Source organism: Salvelinus sp. IW2-2015, unplaced genomic scaffold (genome assembly GCF_002910315.2).
Source record: "Salvelinus sp. IW2-2015 unplaced genomic scaffold, ASM291031v2 Un_scaffold6437, whole genome shotgun sequence".
Lineage (NCBI taxonomy): Eukaryota > Metazoa > Chordata > Actinopteri > Salmoniformes > Salmonidae > Salvelinus > Salvelinus sp. IW2-2015.
The window spans coordinates 1,571-20,285 of NW_019947699.1; the positions used below are offsets into that span (position 1 = coordinate 1,571).

The following is an 18,715-nucleotide window of genomic DNA, read 5'->3' on the forward strand; positions in this document are numbered from 1 at the left end:
GAGACAGAGCTGCTGCTATGGCTCTGTTAGGACACTCAGTAGCGGGAAACATTGAACCAGAGACTCTGAGACAGGAGCTGCTGCTATGGCTGCTGTTAGGAACACTCAGTAGGGGAATACATTGAACCAGAGAGCATCCTGGAACAGAGCATGCGTGCTGATGGCTCTTGTTAGGACACTCAGTTGGGGAAACATTGAACAGAGACTCTGAGACAGAGCTGCTGCTATGGCTCTGTTAGGACACTCAGTTGGGGAAACATTGAACCGAGAGACTCTGAGACAGAGCTGCTGCTATGGCTCTGTTAGGACACTCAGTTGGGGAAACATTGAACCAGAGACTCTGAGGCAGAGCTGCTCTATGGCTCTGTTAGGACCTCAGTAGGGGAAACATTGAACCGGAGGACTCTGAGACAGAGCTGCTGCTATGGCTCTGTTAGGACACTCAGTAGGGGAAACATTGAACCACGACTCTGAGGCAGAGCTGCTGCTATGGCTCTGTTAGGACACTCAGTAGGGAAACATTGAACCAGAGACTCTGAGCAAGGCTGCTGCTATGGCTCTGTTAGGACACTCCAGTAGGGGAAACATTGAACCAGAGACTCTGAGCAGAGCTGCTGCTAATGGCTCTGTTTGGACACTCAGTAGGGGAAACATTGAACCAGAGACTCTGAGACAGAGCTGCTGCTATGGCTCTGTTAGGACACTCAGTAGGGGAAACCATTGAACCAGCGACTCTGAGACAGACTGCTCTATGGCTCTGTTGGACACTCAGTAGGCGGAGACATTGAAGCAGAGACTCTGAGAACAGAGCTGCTGCTATGGCAAACCTCAGTAGGGGAAACATTTGAACACAGAGACTCTAATGCTCCCTGAGCGGCGCAGCGGTCTAACGGCACTGCATCTCAGTGCCGGTTCGATTCAGGCTGTATCACAATCCGGCCGTGATTGGGAGTCCCATAGGGCTGTGTACAATTGGCTCAGCGTCGTCTGGGTTTGGCCCGGTGTAGGCCGCCATTGTAAATAGGAATTTGTTCTTAAAACTGACTTACCCAGTTAAATAAAGGTTACATTTTTTATTTATAAAATAAATACAGCACTAGGACACTACCACATAAGGTCCAGACCCCTTGACGGAGCGGGGGTAGTGATGTCATGTTGGCTGATCATGTTTTCATTAACATATTGGTGTAGATCACTCTGTAGCTGTCAGACAGATGGATCCACATCTAACAGTCACCAGTCCTACTTAAAGGAACTGCTTTTCATATCTGTTAGGAGTAGATGTATGGGCTCTGACTGCTGTTGACTCAGAGTAGAGGTATGGCTCTGACTGCTGTTGACTCAGAGTAGAGGCATGGCTTGACTGCTGTTGACTCAGAGTAGAGGCATGGCTCTGACTGCTGTTGACTCAGTAGGTGAGGCATGGCTCTGACTGCTGTTGACTCAGAGAGAGGTATGGCTTGAGGCTGTTGACTCAGAGTAGGGCATGGCTCTGACTGCTGTTATCTGAGTTGCCTGACTGTTTATCGAGTAGAGGTATGGCTCTTTGACTGCTGTTTGACTCATGAGTAGAGAGCATGTGGCTCTGACTGCTGTTGACTCAGAGTAGAGGATGGCCCTGACTGCTGTTGACCTCAGAGTAGAGGCATGGTTCTGACTGCTGTTGACTCAGAGTTCAGAGTAATGGCTATGGCTGCTGTGACTCAGAGTAAGAGGTATGGCTCTGACTCGCTGTTGACTTCAGAGTAGAGGCATGGCTCTGACTGCTGTTGATCAGAATAGAGGCATGGCTCTGCTGCTTGACTAAGTAGAGCTAGCGCTCTGACTGCTGTTGACTCAGAGATAGAAGGTACGGCTCTGACTGCTGTTTGACTCAGAAGTAAGGCATGGGCTTCTGACTGCTGTTTGACTCAGAGTAGAGGTACGCCCGCTCTGACTTGCTGTTGACTCAGAGTAGAGGTAAATGGCTCTGACTGCTGTTGACTCAGAAGTAGAGGCATGGCCCTGACTGGCTGTTGACTCAGAGTAAGAGGCATGGCCTGCCTGCTGTTGACTCGAGTAGAGGTACGGCTCTGACTGCTGTTGACTCAGAGTAGAGGCATGGCTCTGACTGCTGTTGACTCAGAGTAGAGGTATGGCCCTGGTCTCTCTCCTTTTGGGTAGGGCCTGGTTTCTTTTTGGTAGGGCCCTGGTCTCCTTTTGGGTAGGGCCCTGGTCTCCTTTTGGTTAGGGCCCTGGTCTCCTTTTTGGGTAGGGCCCTGGCCTCTTTTTTGGGTAGGCCTGGTTCCTTGGGTAGGGCCCTGGTCTCCTTTTGGTAGGTTCCTTGTCTCCTTTTGGGTCTGGCCCTGTTCTCCTTTTGGGTAGGGCCTGGGGTCTCCTTTTGGGTAGGGCCCTGGTCTCCGTTTGGGTAGGGCCCTGTTCTCCTTTTGGGTAGGGCCCTGTTGTCCTTTTGGATAGGGCCCTGGAGTCTCCTTTGGGTAGGGCCATGGTCTCCTTTTGGGTAGGGCCCTGGTCTCCTTTTGGTAGGGCCTGGTCTCCTTTTGGGTAGGGCCCTGGTCTCCTTTTGGGTAGGGCCCTGGTCTCCTTTTGGGTAGGGCCCTGGGGTCTCCTTTTTGGGTAGGGCCCTGGTCTCCTTCTGGGTAGGGCCCTGGGTCTCCTTTGGGTAGGGCCTGGTCTCCTTTTTGGGTAGGGCCCTGGGGTCTCCTTTTGGGTAGGGCCCTGGTCTCCCTTTTGGGTAGGGCCCTGGTCTCCTTTTGGGTAGGGCCCTGGTCTCCTTTTGGGTAGGGCCCTGGTCTCCTTCTGGGTAGGGCCTGGTCTCCTTTTGGGTAGGGCCCTGGTCTCCTTTTGGGTAGGGCCTGTTCTCCTTTTGGGTAGGGCCCTGGTTCCTTTTGGTAGGGCCCTGGTCTCCTTTTGGGTAGGACCCTGGTCTCCTTTTGGGTAGGGCCCTGGGGAACAGCTTTTTGGGTAGGGCCCCTGGTCTCCTTTTGGGTGGGGCCTGGTCTCCTTTTGGGAAGGGCCCTGGTCTCCTTTTGGGTAGGGCCCTGGTCTCCTTTTGGGTATGGCCCTGGTCTCCTTTTGGGTAGGGCCCTGGTCTCCTTTTGGGTAGGGCCCTGGTCTCCTTTTGGGTAGGGCCCTGGTCTCCTTTTGGGTCTGGCCCTGTTCTCCTTTTGGGTAGGGCCTGTTGTCCTTTTGGATAGGGCCTGGAGTCTCCTTTTGCGGTAGAGGCCATGGTCTCCTTTTGGGTAGGGCCCTGGTCTCCTTTTGGGGTAGGGCCCTGGTTCCTTTTGGTAGGGCCTGGTCTCCTTTTGGGTAGGTTCCTGTCTCCTTTTGGGTAGGGCCCTGGTCTCCTTTTGGGTAGGGCCCTGGGGTCTCCTTTTGGGTAGGGCCCTGGTCTCCTTCTGGGTAGGGCCTGGGGTCTCCTTTTGGGTAGGCCCTGGTCTCCTTTTGGGTAGGGCCCTGGGGTCTCCTTTTGGGTAGGGCCCTGGTCTCCTTTTGGGTAGGGCCCTGGTCTCCTTTTGGGTAGGGCCCTGGTCTCCTTTTGGGTAGGGCCCTGGTCTCTCTTCTGGGTAGGGCCTGGTCTCCTTTTGGGTAGGGCCCTGGTCTCCCTTTTGGTAGGGCCCCTGTTCTCCTTGGGTAGGGCCCTGGTCTTCCTTTTGGGTAGGGCCCTGGTCTCCTTTTGGGTAGGACCCTGGTCTCCTTTTGGGTAGGGCCCTGGGGACAGCTTTTTGGGTAGGGCCCTGGTCCTCCTTTTGGGTGAGGCGCCTGGTCTCCTTTTGGGAAGGGCCTGGTCTCCTTTTGGGTAGGGCCCTGGTCTCCTTTTGGTATGGCCTGGTCTCCTTTTGTAGGGCCCTGGTCTCCTTTTGGGTAGGGCCCTGGTTCCTTTTGGGTAGGGCCCTGGTCTCGTTTTGGGTAGGGCCCCTGGTCTCGCCTTTTGGGGTAGGGCCTGGTCTCGTAGGGCCCTGGTGGATGGAATTGGAGCAGGGTTCTTCCAAATCCTCTCCTCATCCCCTTCAGCTTCTCTGATTGGAAGAGACTTGACAGGTGAAATGAATATGGTGATCATCATTAAGGTGGCCTTCACCTGGTCACTTCTGCCAGATCAGTAGTGAAGGAGAAGACATCATTATTTAGAGATTTGACAAAGATCCTGTGTTTTTCACAGATTAGTCCTAGTTTAATCTGCTGTTTGACAAATATCCAGTGTTTTTCACAGATTAGTCCTAGTTTAATCTGCTGTTTGACAAATATCCAGTGTTTTTCACAGATTAGTCCTAGTTTATTCTGGTGTTTGACAAAGATCCAGTGTTTTTCACAGATTAGTCCTAGTTTATTCTGCTGTTTCTAACCTTCTGTCTGTATTATCCTAGTGGGCACGTGATCATCACACCATGTGACCGTCTCCATTGAGAGAAAGGGTATTGATTATATTATATTGCCCCCCGCCCCTCCCCTCCTCTCTCCGATTCTCCTCATGCGCGACATTTTGTCTCGGTTCCTAAGCAGATGCCGCAGTTGTCACGAAGAGGAGGAGGCTGTTATTGATAACGGTTGGAACCGAACCGAACAGAACGGACATGATTCCAGATGAAGGATCGGGGCGATCCTCCCGAAGCACAATACCCGTTAGATTGACGTAATAATAAGGAGTTATTATGCGACCGTTATTGCCGTGAGACAGGTACGTGACTGATGATTCTTTTTTTTACAGTTATCCGGGTAGACCGTTTTACCTTCATCGCTATCGTGATCATTTCAGCCCAAGCTGATAATAATTCGTTCAATTAAGACTATTCAGAATGGGTTGATATTTTGCCTAAACGTTTGTCCTTGTTTACATGAATGTGTTCATAACATAATTATTTGTATTTTTTTATTTCACCTTTATTTAACCAGGTAGGCTAGTTGAGAACAAGTTCTCATTTACAACTGCGACCTGGCCAAGATAAAGCAAAGCAGTTCGACACATACAACACACAGAGTTACACATGGAGTACATGGAGTAAAACAAACATACAGTCAATAATACAGTAGAGAAAGTCTATATACAATGTGAGCAAACGAGGTAGGATAAGAGAGGCAAGGCAATAAATAGGCCATAGTGGCGAAGTAATTACAATATAGCAATTAGACACTGGAATGGTAGGATGTACAGAAGATGAATGTTAAAGTAATGGTGATGTGTTGAGTCCGTGTCCGTCGGTCTGAGCCAGACAGTGTGAGATGTAATAACTCAATGTCATAGATGTTATTCAAATTCAACGGTCATCAATAATATAAATCAATAATATAAATCAATAATATAATTAATAATATAAATCAATAATATAAATCAATAATATAAATCAATCGATGAGCTGAGGCTTTTGTCTCCATTCACAGAACATTCACACAACGTTTGCGTTGTCATGTATTGTCTGTACGTCTATGGTTTGTCATGTATTGTCCTGTACGTCTATGGTTTGTCATGTATTGTCCTGTTCGTCTATGGTTTGTCATGTATGTCCTGTACGTCTATGGTTTGTCAGTATGTCGTACGTCTATGGTTTGTCATGTATTGTCCTGTTCGTCTATTGGTTTGTCATGTATTGTCCTGTACGTCTATGTTTTGTCATGTATTTGTCCTGTACGTCTATGGTTTAATCAGGTTGTATGTTGATTGGCTATTATTCTGAAGCGGAATCTCATGAGACATGTTATCCTGTCCTGCTGTGTGGAGGCTGCTGCAGGGAACAGCAGAACTCATGTAGTTCAGATGAACAATACATTTCAATCTACCTGCTGCTATCGGTGCTGTTGGTGACATGGAGTAGATCAGTCATGATACTCTGTCCATCTACCTGCTGTTAATGGTGCTGTTGGTGGTATGGAGTAGATCAGCCATGATACTCTGTCCATCTACCTGCTGGTAGTGGTGCTGTTGGTGGCATGGAGTAGATCAGTCATCTAATATGATACTCTGTCAATCTACCTGCTGTTAGTGGTGCTGTTTGGTGGCATGGAGTAGATCAGTCATGATACTCTGTCCATCTACCTGCTGTTAATGGTGCTGTTGGTGGCATGGAGTAGATCAGTCATGATACTCTGTCCATCTACCTGCTGTTAATGGTGCTGTTGGTGGCATGGAGTAGATCAGTCATGATACTCTGTCCATCTACTGCTGTTAATGGTGCTGTTGGTGGCATGGAGTAGATCAGTCATGATACTCTGTCCATCTACCTGCTGTTAATGGTGCTGTTGGTGGCATGGAGTAGATCAGTCATGATACTCTGTCCATCTACCTGCTGTTAATGGTGCTGTTGGTGCATGGAGTAGATACAGTCATGATACTCTGTCCATCTACCTGCTGTTAGTGGTGCTGTTGGTGTCATGGAGTAGATCAGTCATGATACTCTGTCCATCTACCTGCTGTTAATGTTGCTGTTGGTGTCATGGAGTAGATCAGTCATGATACTCTGTCGATCTACCTGCTGGTAGTGGTGCTGTTGGTGACATGGAGTAGATCAGTCATATGATTACTCTGTCCATCTACCTGCTGTTAATGGTGCGTTGGTGCCATGGAGTAGATCAGTCATGATACTCTGTCCATCTACCTGCTGTTAATGGTGCTGTTGGTGGCATGGAGTTAGATCAGTCATCTAAATGATACTCTGTCAATCTACCTGCTGTTAGTGGTGCTGTTGTGGCATGGAGTAGATCAGTCATGATACTCTGTCCATCTACCTGCTGTTAATGGTGCTGTTGGTGGCATGGAGTAGATCAGTCATGATACTCTGTCCATCTACCTGCTGTTAATGGTGCTGTTGGTGGCATGGAGTAGATCAGTCATGATCCTGTCGATCTACCTGCTGTTAGTGGTGCTGTTGGTGACATGGAGTAGATCAGTCATGATACTCTGTCATCTACCTGCTGTTAATGGTGTTGTTGGTGGCATGGAGTAGATCAGTCATGATACTCTGTCGATCTACCTGCTGTTAATGGTGCTGTGGTGGCATGGAGTAGATCAGTCATGATACTCTGTCCATCTACCTGCTGTTAATGGCATGGAGTAGATCGGTGGTCTGTCATGGTGTTGTTGTGTTGTTGACACTGGTCTGTCATGGTGTTGTTGACACTGTCTGTCATGGTGTTGTTGACACTGTCTGTCATGGTGTTGTTGACACTGGTCTGTCACGTGTTGTTGTGTTGTCGACACTGGTCTGTCATGGTGTTGTTGTGTGTTTGGACACTGGTCTGTCATGGTGTTGTTGACACTGGTCTGTCATGGTGTTGTTGACACTGGTCTGACACGGTGTTTTGGACACTGTCTGTCACGGTGTTGTGGTGTTGACACTGGTCAGTTATGATTTATGAGGTTGTGGTGTTGACACTGGTCTGTCATGGTGTTGTTGACACTGGTCTGTCATGGTGTTGTTGACACTGGTCTGTCATGGTGTTGTTGACACTGGTCTGTCATGGTGTTGTTGACACTGTCTGTCATGTGTTGTTGACACTGGTCTGTCACGGTGTTGTTGTGTTGTTGACACTGGTCTGTCATGGTGTTGTTGTGTTGTTGACACTGGTCTGGTCATGGTGTTGTTGACACTGGTCTGTCATGGTGTTGTTTGACACTGGTCTGTCATAATGTTGTTGACACTGGTCGTCATGTGTTGTTGACATGGTCTGTCATGGTGTGTTGACACTGTCTGTCACGGTGTTGTTGACACAGTGTTGCTCTCTCTCCAGCCCAGGAACACTGTAAACTGTATATCTTTCAGCTGAAACACTGTAAACTGTATATCTTTCAGCTGCAACACTGTAAACTGTATATCTTTCAGCGAGGAACACTGTAAACTGTATATCTTTCAGCAGAAACACTGTAAACTGTATATCTTTCAGCAGGAACACTGTAACCTGTATATCTTTGAGCAGGACACTGTAAACTGTATATCTTTCAGCAGAAACACTGTAAACTGTATATCTTTCAGCAGGAACACTGTAAACTGTATATCTTTCAGCAGAAACACTGTAACTGTATATCTTTCAGCTGGAACACTGTAACTGTATATCTTTCAGCTGGAACACTGTAACCTGTATATCTTTCAGCAGGAACACTGTAAACTGTATATCTTTCAGCAGGAACACTGTAAACTGTATATCTCTTTCAGCTGAAACACTGTAAACTGTATATCTTTCAGCTGAAACACTGTAAACTGTATATCTTTGAGCAGCAGCAGTGGCTTGTTGAGGTCAGGCTTCTCTCTCATCAGGCTGTGTGTGTGGATGTCAGGGCTGAATCAGGCGATGGTTGCCAAGGGAATGGAGGGTATGAAGGTAGAGAGAGGAGAGACACTACAGTAAACATGAGAATGTGTGATAAGCACAAAGCTGCTGCTGTTCCCTGGATCTGGGCGGGATATAACCTACCTCAACCTCAACACATAAACCTGTCCCTGGGTCTGGGCTGGATATAACCTACCTCAACCTCAACACATAAACCTGTCCCCTGGGTCTGGGCTGGATATAACCTACCTCAACCTCAACACATAAACCTGTCCCCTGGGTCTGGGCTGGATATAACCTACCTCAACACATAAACCTGTCCCTGGGTGCTGGGCTGGATATACCTACCTCAACACATAAACCTGTCCCTGGGTCTGGCTGGATATAACCTACCTCAACACATAAACCTGTCCCCTGGGTCTGGGCTGGATATAACCTACCTCAACACATAAACTGGGTCTGGGCTGGATATAACCTACCTCAACACATAAACCTGTCCCTGGGTCTGGGCTGGATATAACCTACCTCAACACTAAAACCTGTCCCCTGGATCTGGGCTGGATATAACCTACCTCAACCTCAAACACATAAACCTGTCCCTGGGTCTGGGCTGGATATAAACCTACCTCAACACATGAACCTGTCCCCTGGGTCTGGGCTGGATATAACCTACCTCAACCTCAACACATAAACCTGTCCCCTGGGTCTGGGCTGGATATACCTACTCAACACATACCTGTCCCCTGGGTCTGGGCTGATATAACCTACCTCAACACATAAACCTGTCCCCTGGGTCTGGGCTGGATAAACCTACCTCAACACATAAACCTGTCCCCTGGATCTGGGCTGGATATAACCTACCTCAACCTCAACACTAAACCTGTCCCCTGGGTCTGGGCTGGATATAACCTACCTCTCAACACAATGAACCTGTCCCCTGGGTCTGGGCTGGATATAACCTACCTCAACCTCAACACATAACCTGTCCCCTGGGTCTGGGCTGGATATAACCTACCTCAACACATAAACGCTGTCCCCTGGGTCTGGGCTGGATAAACCTACCTCAAACCTCAACACATAAACCTGTCCCCTGGGTCTGGGCTGGATATAACCTACCTCAACACATAACCTGTCCCCTGGGTCTGGGCTGGATAAACCTACCTCAACCTCAACACATAAAACCTGTCCCTGGGTCTGGGCTGGATATAACCTACCTCAACACATAAACCTGTCCCCTGGGTCTGGGCGTGGATATAACCTACCTAAACCTCAACACATTAACCTGTCCCCTGGGTCTGGGCTGGATATAACCTACCTCAACACATAAACCTGTCCCCTGGGTCTGGGCTGGATATACCTACCTCAACACATAAACCTGTCCCCTGGGTCTGGGCTGGATATAACCTACCTCAACACATAAACCTGTCCCCTGGATCTGGGCTGGATATAACCTACCTCAACCTCAACACATAACCTGTCCCCTGGGTCTGGGCTGGATATAACTACCTCAACACATGAACCTGTCCCTGGTCTGGGCTGGATATAACCTACCTCAACCTCAACACATAAACCTGTCCCTGGGTCTGGCTGGATATAACCTACCTCAACACATAAACCTGTCCCCTGGGTCTGGCTGGATATAACCTACCTCAACACATAAACCTGTCCCTGGGTCTGGGCTGGATATAAACCTACCTCAACACATAAACCTGTCCCCTGGATCTGGGCTGGATATAACCACCTCAACCTCAACACATAAACCTGTCCCCTGGGTCTGGGCTGGATATAACCTACCTCAAACACAAACCTGTCCCCTGGGTCTGGGCTGGATATAACCTACCTCAACCTCAACACATAAATCCTGTCCCCTGGGTCTGGCTGGATATAACCTACCTCAACACATAAACCTGTCCCTGGGTCTGGGCTGGATAACACCTCAACCTCAACACATAACCGTCCGGGCTGATACCTACCTACACATAAACTGTCCCCTGGGTCTGGGCGGATATAACCTAACCCTCAAACACATAAACCTGTCCCGTGTTGGAACTATACCTCAGCCTCCACCCATAATCCCCTCTTCCTAGAGTACCTCAGCCTCCACACATAATCCCCTCTCCTAGAGTACCTCAGCCTCCCACACATAATCCCCTCTCCTAGAGTACCTCAGCCCTCCACACATAATCCCCTCTCCTAGAGTACCTCAGCCTCCACACATAATCCCTCTCCAGAGTACCTCACCTCCACACATAATCCCCTCTCCTAGAGTACCTCAGCTCCACACATAATCCCCTTCCTAGAGTACCTCAGCCCCACACATAATCCCCTCCCTAGAGTACCTCAGCCTCCACACATAATCCCTCTCCTAGAGTACCTCAGCCTCCAACACATAGTCCCTTCTCCTAGATACCTCAGCCTCCAAAAATCCCCTCTCCAGGTACCTCAGCCTCCACACATAATCCCTCTCCTAGAGTACCTCAGCCTCCACACATAACCCCCTCTCCTAGAGTACTCAGCCTCCACAACATAACCCCCTCTCCTAGAGTACCTCAGCCTCCACACATAATCCCTCTCCTAGAGTACCTCAGCCTCCACACATAATCCCCTCTCCTAGAGGACCTCACCCTCCACACATAACCCCCTCTCCTAGAGTACCTCAGCCTCCACCATAACCCCCCTCCTAGAGTACCTCAGCCTCCACACATAATCCCCTCTCCAGAGTACCTCAGCCTCCACACATAACCCCTCTCCTGAGTACCTCAGCCTCACAGACCTTAATGATTATCCCCAGAGAGACTCAGGACCCCACAGACTTCCTGCTGATTGCCTCTGTGTGCCCTGCTGTCCCCTGGTGGCTCAGCGTTGTCCCTCGGAGTGACTAATGAATAGGTTTGTCTCTTCAGCAGTCGCTGCTCCTCAGGGCAGGTAGTTGATATTCTACTGAGACTATATAAACCATTAACAGGCAGGTAGTTGATATTGATTGACTGTCCGACTCAGATCTCGGAGTGGTGTTGTTAGAGACAGTAGTTTTTTAAGGCTTTGTATTACTCAGGAAAAGACCTCATGTGTTGTTAGAGACAGTAGTTTTGTTAAGGCTTTGTTATACTCAGGAAAAGACCTCATGTTGTTAGAGCCAAGTCATGCCATCGTAGTGACATAGTGACATTACACTGCGTCTCGATGTCAGGTCAGGCCATCGTAGTGAATAGTGACATTACACTGAGTCTCGATGTCAGGTCATGCCATCGTAGTGACATAGTGACATTACCATGCGTCTCTGATGTCAGGTCAGGCCATCGAGTGACATAGACAGTGACATTACACTGCGTCTCGATGTAGGTCATGCCATCGTAGTGACATAGTGACTTACACTGCGTCTCGATGTCAGGTCAGGCCATCGTAGTGACATAGTGACATTACACTGCGTCTCGATGTCAGGTCAGGCCATCGTAGTGACATAGTGACATTACACTGCGTCTCGATGTCAGGTCAGGCCATCGTAGTGACATAGTGACATTACACTGCGTCTCGATGTCAGGTCATGACATCGTAGTGACATAGTGACATTACACTGCGTCTCGATGTCAGGTCATACCATCGTAGTGACATAGTGACATTACACTGCGTCTCGATGTCATGGTCATGTCATCGTAGTGACATAGTGACATTACACTGCGTCTCGATGTCAGGTCAGGCCATCGTAGTGACATAGTGACATTACACTGCGTCTCGATGTCAGGTCATACCATCGTAGTGACATAGTGACATTACACTGCGTCTCGATGTCAGGTCAGGCCATCGTATGACATAGTGACATTACACTGAGCTCTCGATGTCAGGTCAGGCCATCGTAGTGACATAGTGACATTACACTGCGTCTCGATGTCAGGTCATGCCATCGTAGTGACATAGTGACATTACACTGAGTCTCGATGTCAGGTCAGGCCATCGTAGTGACATAGTGACAGTGACATTACACTGCGTCTCGATGTCAGGTCAGGCCATCGTAGTGACATAGTGACATTACACTGCGTCTCGATGTCAGGTCAGACATCGTAGTGACATAGTGACATTACACTGCGTCTCGATGTCAGGTCAGGCCATCGTAGTGACATAAGTGACATTACACTGCGTCTCGATGTCAGGTCATGACATCGTAGTGACATAGTGACATTACACTGCGTCTCGATGTCAGGTCAGGCCATCGTAGTGACATAGTGACATTACACTGCGTCTCGATGTCAGGTCAGGCCATCGTAGTGACATAGTGACATAGTGACATTACACTGCGTCTCGATGTCAGGTCAGGCCATCGTCCAACGACCAAATCAGTTTCTAGAAACATAAAACGCTTCAGCAGAAAGGCTAGAAAGAAGACCTCCATTTTCACCCAGGTTGATGTCATTAACACACAGAGAAGACGGCTGTATTTAACACACAGAGAGAGGGTGTATTAACACACAGAGAGAGGTGTATTAACACACAGAGAGAGGGTGTATTACACACAGAGAGAGGTGTATTAACACACAGAGAGAGGTGTATTATATATAGAGAGAGATGTATTAACACACAGCGAAGAGTGTATTAACACACAGAGAGAGGTGTATTAACACACAGAGAGAGGGTATTAACACACAGAGAGAGGTGTATTAACACACAGAGAGAGGTGATTAACACACAGAGAGAGATGTATTAACACACAGAGAGAGATGTATTAACACACAGAGAAGAGATGTATTATACAGAGGTAGAGGTGTATTATACAGAGGCAGAGGTGTATTATACAGAGGCAGAGGTGTATTATACAGAGGAGAGGTGTATTATACAGAGGCAGAGGTGTATTATACAGAGGCAGAGGTGTATTACACAAGGCAGAGGTGTATTACACAGAGGCAGAGGTGTATTATATAGAGGTAGAGGTGTATTACACAGAGGCAGAGGTGTATTACACAGAAGCAGAGGTGTATATACAGAGGCAGAGGTGTATTACACAGAGGCAGAGGTGTATTATACAGAGGCAGAGGTGTATTATACAGAGATAGAGTTATATAGAATACAGGCATCACCCATTAAGCCATCCCTTCACACTTCCCCTATCAGACATCTCATCAACACACTTCCCCTATCAGACATCTCATCAACAAAGAGAGAGACGTTAGGGCCCAAGGACACTGAGTGGTTGACCTTGAGCCTCTCACCATGAGATATAGAGTGTTTTGCTTGTTTGGCCACAGAGTGCTAGAGCCCTCATAGAGCCCCTCATAGAGCCCCTCATAGAGCCCCCATAGAGCCCCTCATAGAGCCCCTCATAGAGCCCCTCATAGAGCCCCTCATAGAGCCCCTCATAGAGCCCAGGACAGCTGTTCTTCCTGAGGCCTTGTCAATAATGACTCTGTTCCTACTCACCATTATGAAATATAGGGAGCTGGCCTTGCTGATTCAGGTTCCTCTGGGTACAAAACACATGTTGATCTTTCCAAGGACACACACACGGACGGACGGACGGAAACGTGATCAGTTCAGGACTGATCTCTGCTTCAGGACTGATCTCTCTTCAGGACTGGTCTCTCCTCAGGACTCATCTCTCCTCAGGACTGATCTCTCTTCAGGACTGATCTCTCCTCAGGACTGATCTCTCCTCAGGACTGATCTCTCCTCAGGACTGATCTCTCCTCAGGTTAGAATAGGACTGATCTGCTCCTCAGGACTGTTCTCTCCTCAGGACTGATCTCTCCTCAGGACTGATCTCTCTTCAGGACTGATCTCTCTTCAGGACTGATCTCTCCTCAGGACTGATCTCTCCTCAGGTTAGAATAGGACTGATCTCTCCTCAGGTTAGAATAGGACTGATCTCTCCTCAGGACTGATCGCTCCTCAGGTTAGAATAGGACTGATCTCTCCTCAGGACTGATCTCTCTTCAGGCATGATCTCTCCTCAGGACTGATCTCTCCTCAGGACTGATCTCCTCCTCAGGACTGATCTCTCCTCAGGACTGCATCTCCCTCAGGTTAGAAATAGGACTGATCTCTCCTCAGGTTAGAATAGGACTGATCTCTCCTCTAGGAGTTTACCTGTGCTTAGCTCTATTCCGATTATTTTTATCCTTAAAAAAACTCACTAGTCCTTGCCGATGACAAGCATACCCATAACATGATGCAGCCACCACCATGCTAGACAATATGAAGACTGGTACTCAGTGATGTGATGGATTTGCCCCAACATAACGCTTTGTATCCAGGACATAAAGTGAATTTCTTTGACAAACATTTTTCAGTTTACTTTTTAGTGCCTAGTTGTAAACAGGATGCATGTTTTGTAATATTTATATTCTGTACAGGCTTCCTTCTTTTCACTCTGTCATTTAGGTTAGTATTGTGGAGTAACTACAATGTTGTTGATCCATCCTCAGTTTTCTCCGATCACAGCCATTAAACTCTATAACTGTTTTAAAGTCACCATTGGCCTGTGGTGAATTCCCTGAGCGGTTTCCTGAGGACGACGCCTGTATCTGTCGACGTGCCCTTGAGCAAGGCACTTCGCCCTAATCTGCTCCAGGAGCGCCGTACTCCGATGGCTGACCTTGTAAAACAACACATTTCACTGCACCTTTCCGTTATATGTGACAATAAAACAATATTATTATTTATGTTGTAGTCTCTGTGTTGATACACCATCCGACGTGTAATTAATGACTTCATGCTCAAAGCGATATTCAATGTCTGCTTTTTTTTATTTTTTTTTTACCCATCTACAATCGGTGCTCTTCTCTGCGAGGCATTAGAAAACCTCTCTGGTCTTTGTGTTTGAATCTGTGTTTGAATCTCACTGCTCAGCTGAGGGACCGTACAGATAATTGTACGTGTGGGGGTACAGAGATGAGGTAGTCATTCATAAATTAACATTATGGGGTAGGCCAGTGACACAAATCTGGATTTAATCCATTTTAACCCATTTTTTAATTCACACAACAAAATGTGTAAAAAGTGACTCCTTTCTGAAGGCCCGGTATCTTATTTCCCTGAACGTCCTCTTCCGTACAGGTATATATCACATACAATGCAGATAGTCAATTTATTACCTACTGTTTAGTAATTTCCATGTCTGCTCCATCTCACAACTTCTTGTCTCTGCAGGTCTCCTGTGGTGCAGTTCCCGTAGCGGCATGGTCTACGCCCAATCAACAGACAGCATCAAGCCCTCCCTCCTGTCCCTCCTCTCCCCTTCCTTTACCCTCCCATGACCTTTAACCTCTCAGACAATGGCAACACCAGCTCAGCCACACCCTTCCTCTATAACCACGATGCCCTCTCCTCCTCCTCTTCCTCCTCCGGCCTCCAGAACACCACCCAGGTGTCGTATGAACTCACCCCAGCGGAGGTGGCTGTTCTGGGGCTGGTGTTCAGTCTCCTGTGGCTGGTCTCCATCCTGGGTAATGCTCTAGTGTGTGTGGTGATCCACCGTAGCAGAAGAAGTCAGTCCACTACTAACTACTTTGTGGTGTCCATGGCCTGCGCTGATCTGTTGCTGTCCCTGGGCTGTGCTCCCTTCATCCTCCTCCAGGTGACCTGCGGAGRMTGGCCTCTCAGCGCTGCCGCCTGTAAGGCTGTTCGTTACCTGCAGCACCTGTGTCCTGGTGTCCAGGTGTATGTTCTGCTGTCCATCTGCGTGGACCGCTTCTACACCATCGTGTACCCACTAAGCTTCAAGGTGTCCAGGGAGAAAGCGAAGAGGATGATCCTGGCCTCCTGGATGTTGGACGCCGCTTTCGTCTCTCCTTGCCTTTTCTTCTACGGCTCGGAGGCGGCGGCGGCGGACGGGGGCGGGCACTGCGACTTCTTCCTGCCGGCGGGAAGCTGGGACGGCGTGGTGTACGGGTCCGCCCACCTGCTCCTGGGGTTGCTGGTCCCGGCCGTCCTCATCGTGTGGTTCTACCAGCGYGTGGTCCGCTACATCTGGAGGATGGGCGCAGACGGACACACGGTCAGGAGAACCATGAACATCGTCCCCAGGACCAAGGTGAAGACCATCAAGATGTTCCTCATGCTGAACGTGGTGTTCCTCGTCACCTGGACTCCCTTCTACGTGGTCCAGCTGTGGCACCCTAGTGAGGCCCCGGGCCCCAGCCGACAGGGGGCTCTGGTCTTCTGCTGTGTGGTCTGGGTGTCGTTCAGCTCCGCCGCCTCCAAACCGTCCCTCTACTCCGTCTACAACGCTAACTTCAGACGCGGCATGAGGGAGACCTTCTGCGCGTCCTCTATGAAGTGTTACCGTAGCAACGCCTACACCATCACCGCCAGCTCCCGCGTGGCCAAGAACAACTACGTGGGCGTGGTGGACGTCCCCGTGGCGACCAAGACGACGCTCACCAAAGACTCCGTCTACGACACGTTTGACCGCGAGGCCAAAGAGAAGAAGCTGGCCTGGCCAATCAGAGCCAACCCTCCCAACACCTTCGTCTGATAGGAGGGAGAGGGTTTAACTACCAATCAGAGCCAACCCTCCCAACACCATCTGCTGATAGGAGGGGAGGAGACAGGATTTAACTACCAATCAGAGCCAACCCTCCCAACACCGTCGTCTGATAGGAGGGAGACAGGGTTTAACTACCAATCAGAGCCAACCCTCCCAACACCATCTGATAGGGGGGAGGGAGATGGTTTAACTACCAATCAGAGCCAACCTCCCAACACCATCTGATAGGAGGGGAGGGAGACAGGGTTTAACTACCAATCAGAGCTAACCCTCTCCAACACCATCTGATAGGAGGGGAGGGAGACAGGGTTTAACTACCAATCAGAGCCAACCCTCCCAACACCATCTGATAGGAGGGAGGGAGACAGGGTTTAACTACCAATCAGAGCCAACCCTCCCAACATCGTCATCTGATAGGAGGGGAGGGAGACAAGGTTTTAACTACCAATCAGAGCCAACCCTCCCAACATCGTCGTCTGATAGGAGGGGAGGGAGACAGGGTTTAACTACCAATCAGAGCCAACCCTCCCAACACCATCTGATAGGAGGGGAGGGAGACAGGGTTTAACTACCAATCAGAGCCAACCCTCCCAACACCATCTGATAGGAGGGGAGGGAGACAGGGTTTAACTACCAGTCAGAGCCAACCCTCCCAACACGTCGTCTGATAGGAGGGGAGGAGACAGGGTTTAACTACCAATCAGAGCCAACCCTCCCAACACCATCTGATAGGAGGGGAGGGAGACAGGGTTTAACTACCAATCAGAGCCAACCCTCCCAACACCATCTGATAGGAGGGGAGGGAGACAGGGTTTAACTACCAATCAGAGCCAACCCTCCCAACACCATCTGATAGGAGGGGAGGGAGACAGGGTTTAACTACCAATCAGAGCCAACCCTCCCAACACCATCTGTGGCGCTGATACACTCTCTGTAGTGGGTACTTTGGAACAGATGAGACCGAGCACTGACTTCCAGAGAGAGAGAGAGGGAGTGTGTTCACATTGTGTTGAATCACCAGCAGGATCCCACGTTATGGTTCTGAATCATGTCTGATACATGTTTTGGTCTGAATCAACTGTCTGTAACATGTCTATGGTTCTGAATCAACTTCTGTTAACATGTTATGGTTCTGAATCAACTGTCTGTTAACATGTCTATGGTTCTGAATCAACTGTCTGTTAACATGTCTATGGTTCTGAATCAACTTTCTGTTAACATGTCTATGGTTCTGAATCAACTGTCTGTTAACATGTCTATGGTTCTGAATCAACTGTCTGTTAACATGTCTATGGTTCTGAATCAACTGTCTGTTAACATGTATTATGGTTCTGAATCAACGTCTGTCAACTGTATATGGTTCTGAATAACTGTCTGTCAACATGTTATGGTTCTGAATTAACTGTCTGTTAACATGTCTATGGTTCTGAATCAACTGTCTGTTAACATGTATATGGTTCTGAATCAACTGTCTGTTAACATGTCTATGGTTCTGAATCAACTGTCTGTTAACATGTCTATGGTTCTGAATCAACTGTCTGTTACATGTATATGGTCTGAATCAACGTCTGTTAACATGTCTATGGTTCTGAATCAACTGTCTGTTAACATGTTATGGTTCTTGAATCAACTGTCTGTTAACATGTATATGGTTCTGAATCAACTGTCTGTTAACATGTATATGGTTCTGATCAACTGTCTGTTAACATGTCTATGGTTTCTGAATCAACTCTTCTTGTTAACATGTCTATGGTTCTGAATCAAACTGTCTGTTAACATTTGTCTATGGTTCTGAATCAACTGTCTGTTAACATGTCTATGGTTCTGAATCAACTGTTCTGTTAACATGTCTATGGTTCTGAATCAACTGTCTGTATAACATGTCTATGGTTCTGAATCAACTGTCTGTTAACATGTCTATGGTTCTGAATCAACTGTCTGTTAACATGTCTATGGTTCTAATCAACTGTCTGTTAAAAC

The 18,715-nt window shown here is 48.4% G+C and overlaps 1 protein-coding gene across 1 annotated transcript; it reads left to right on the forward strand.

Annotated features, from left to right (window-relative positions):
• Positions 1-4,466: 4,466 nt before the first annotated feature.
• On the forward strand, positions 4,467-17,788 carry gpr19 (G protein-coupled receptor 19). The gene is given in 3 exon segments (XM_024144988.2): positions 4,467-4,678; positions 15,397-15,492; positions 15,495-17,788. Coding segments are annotated over 2 exon segments (1,296 nt in total). The 5' UTR covers positions 4,467-4,678; positions 15,397-15,425; the 3' UTR covers positions 16,724-17,788.
• Positions 17,789-18,715: the final 927 nt, after the last annotated feature.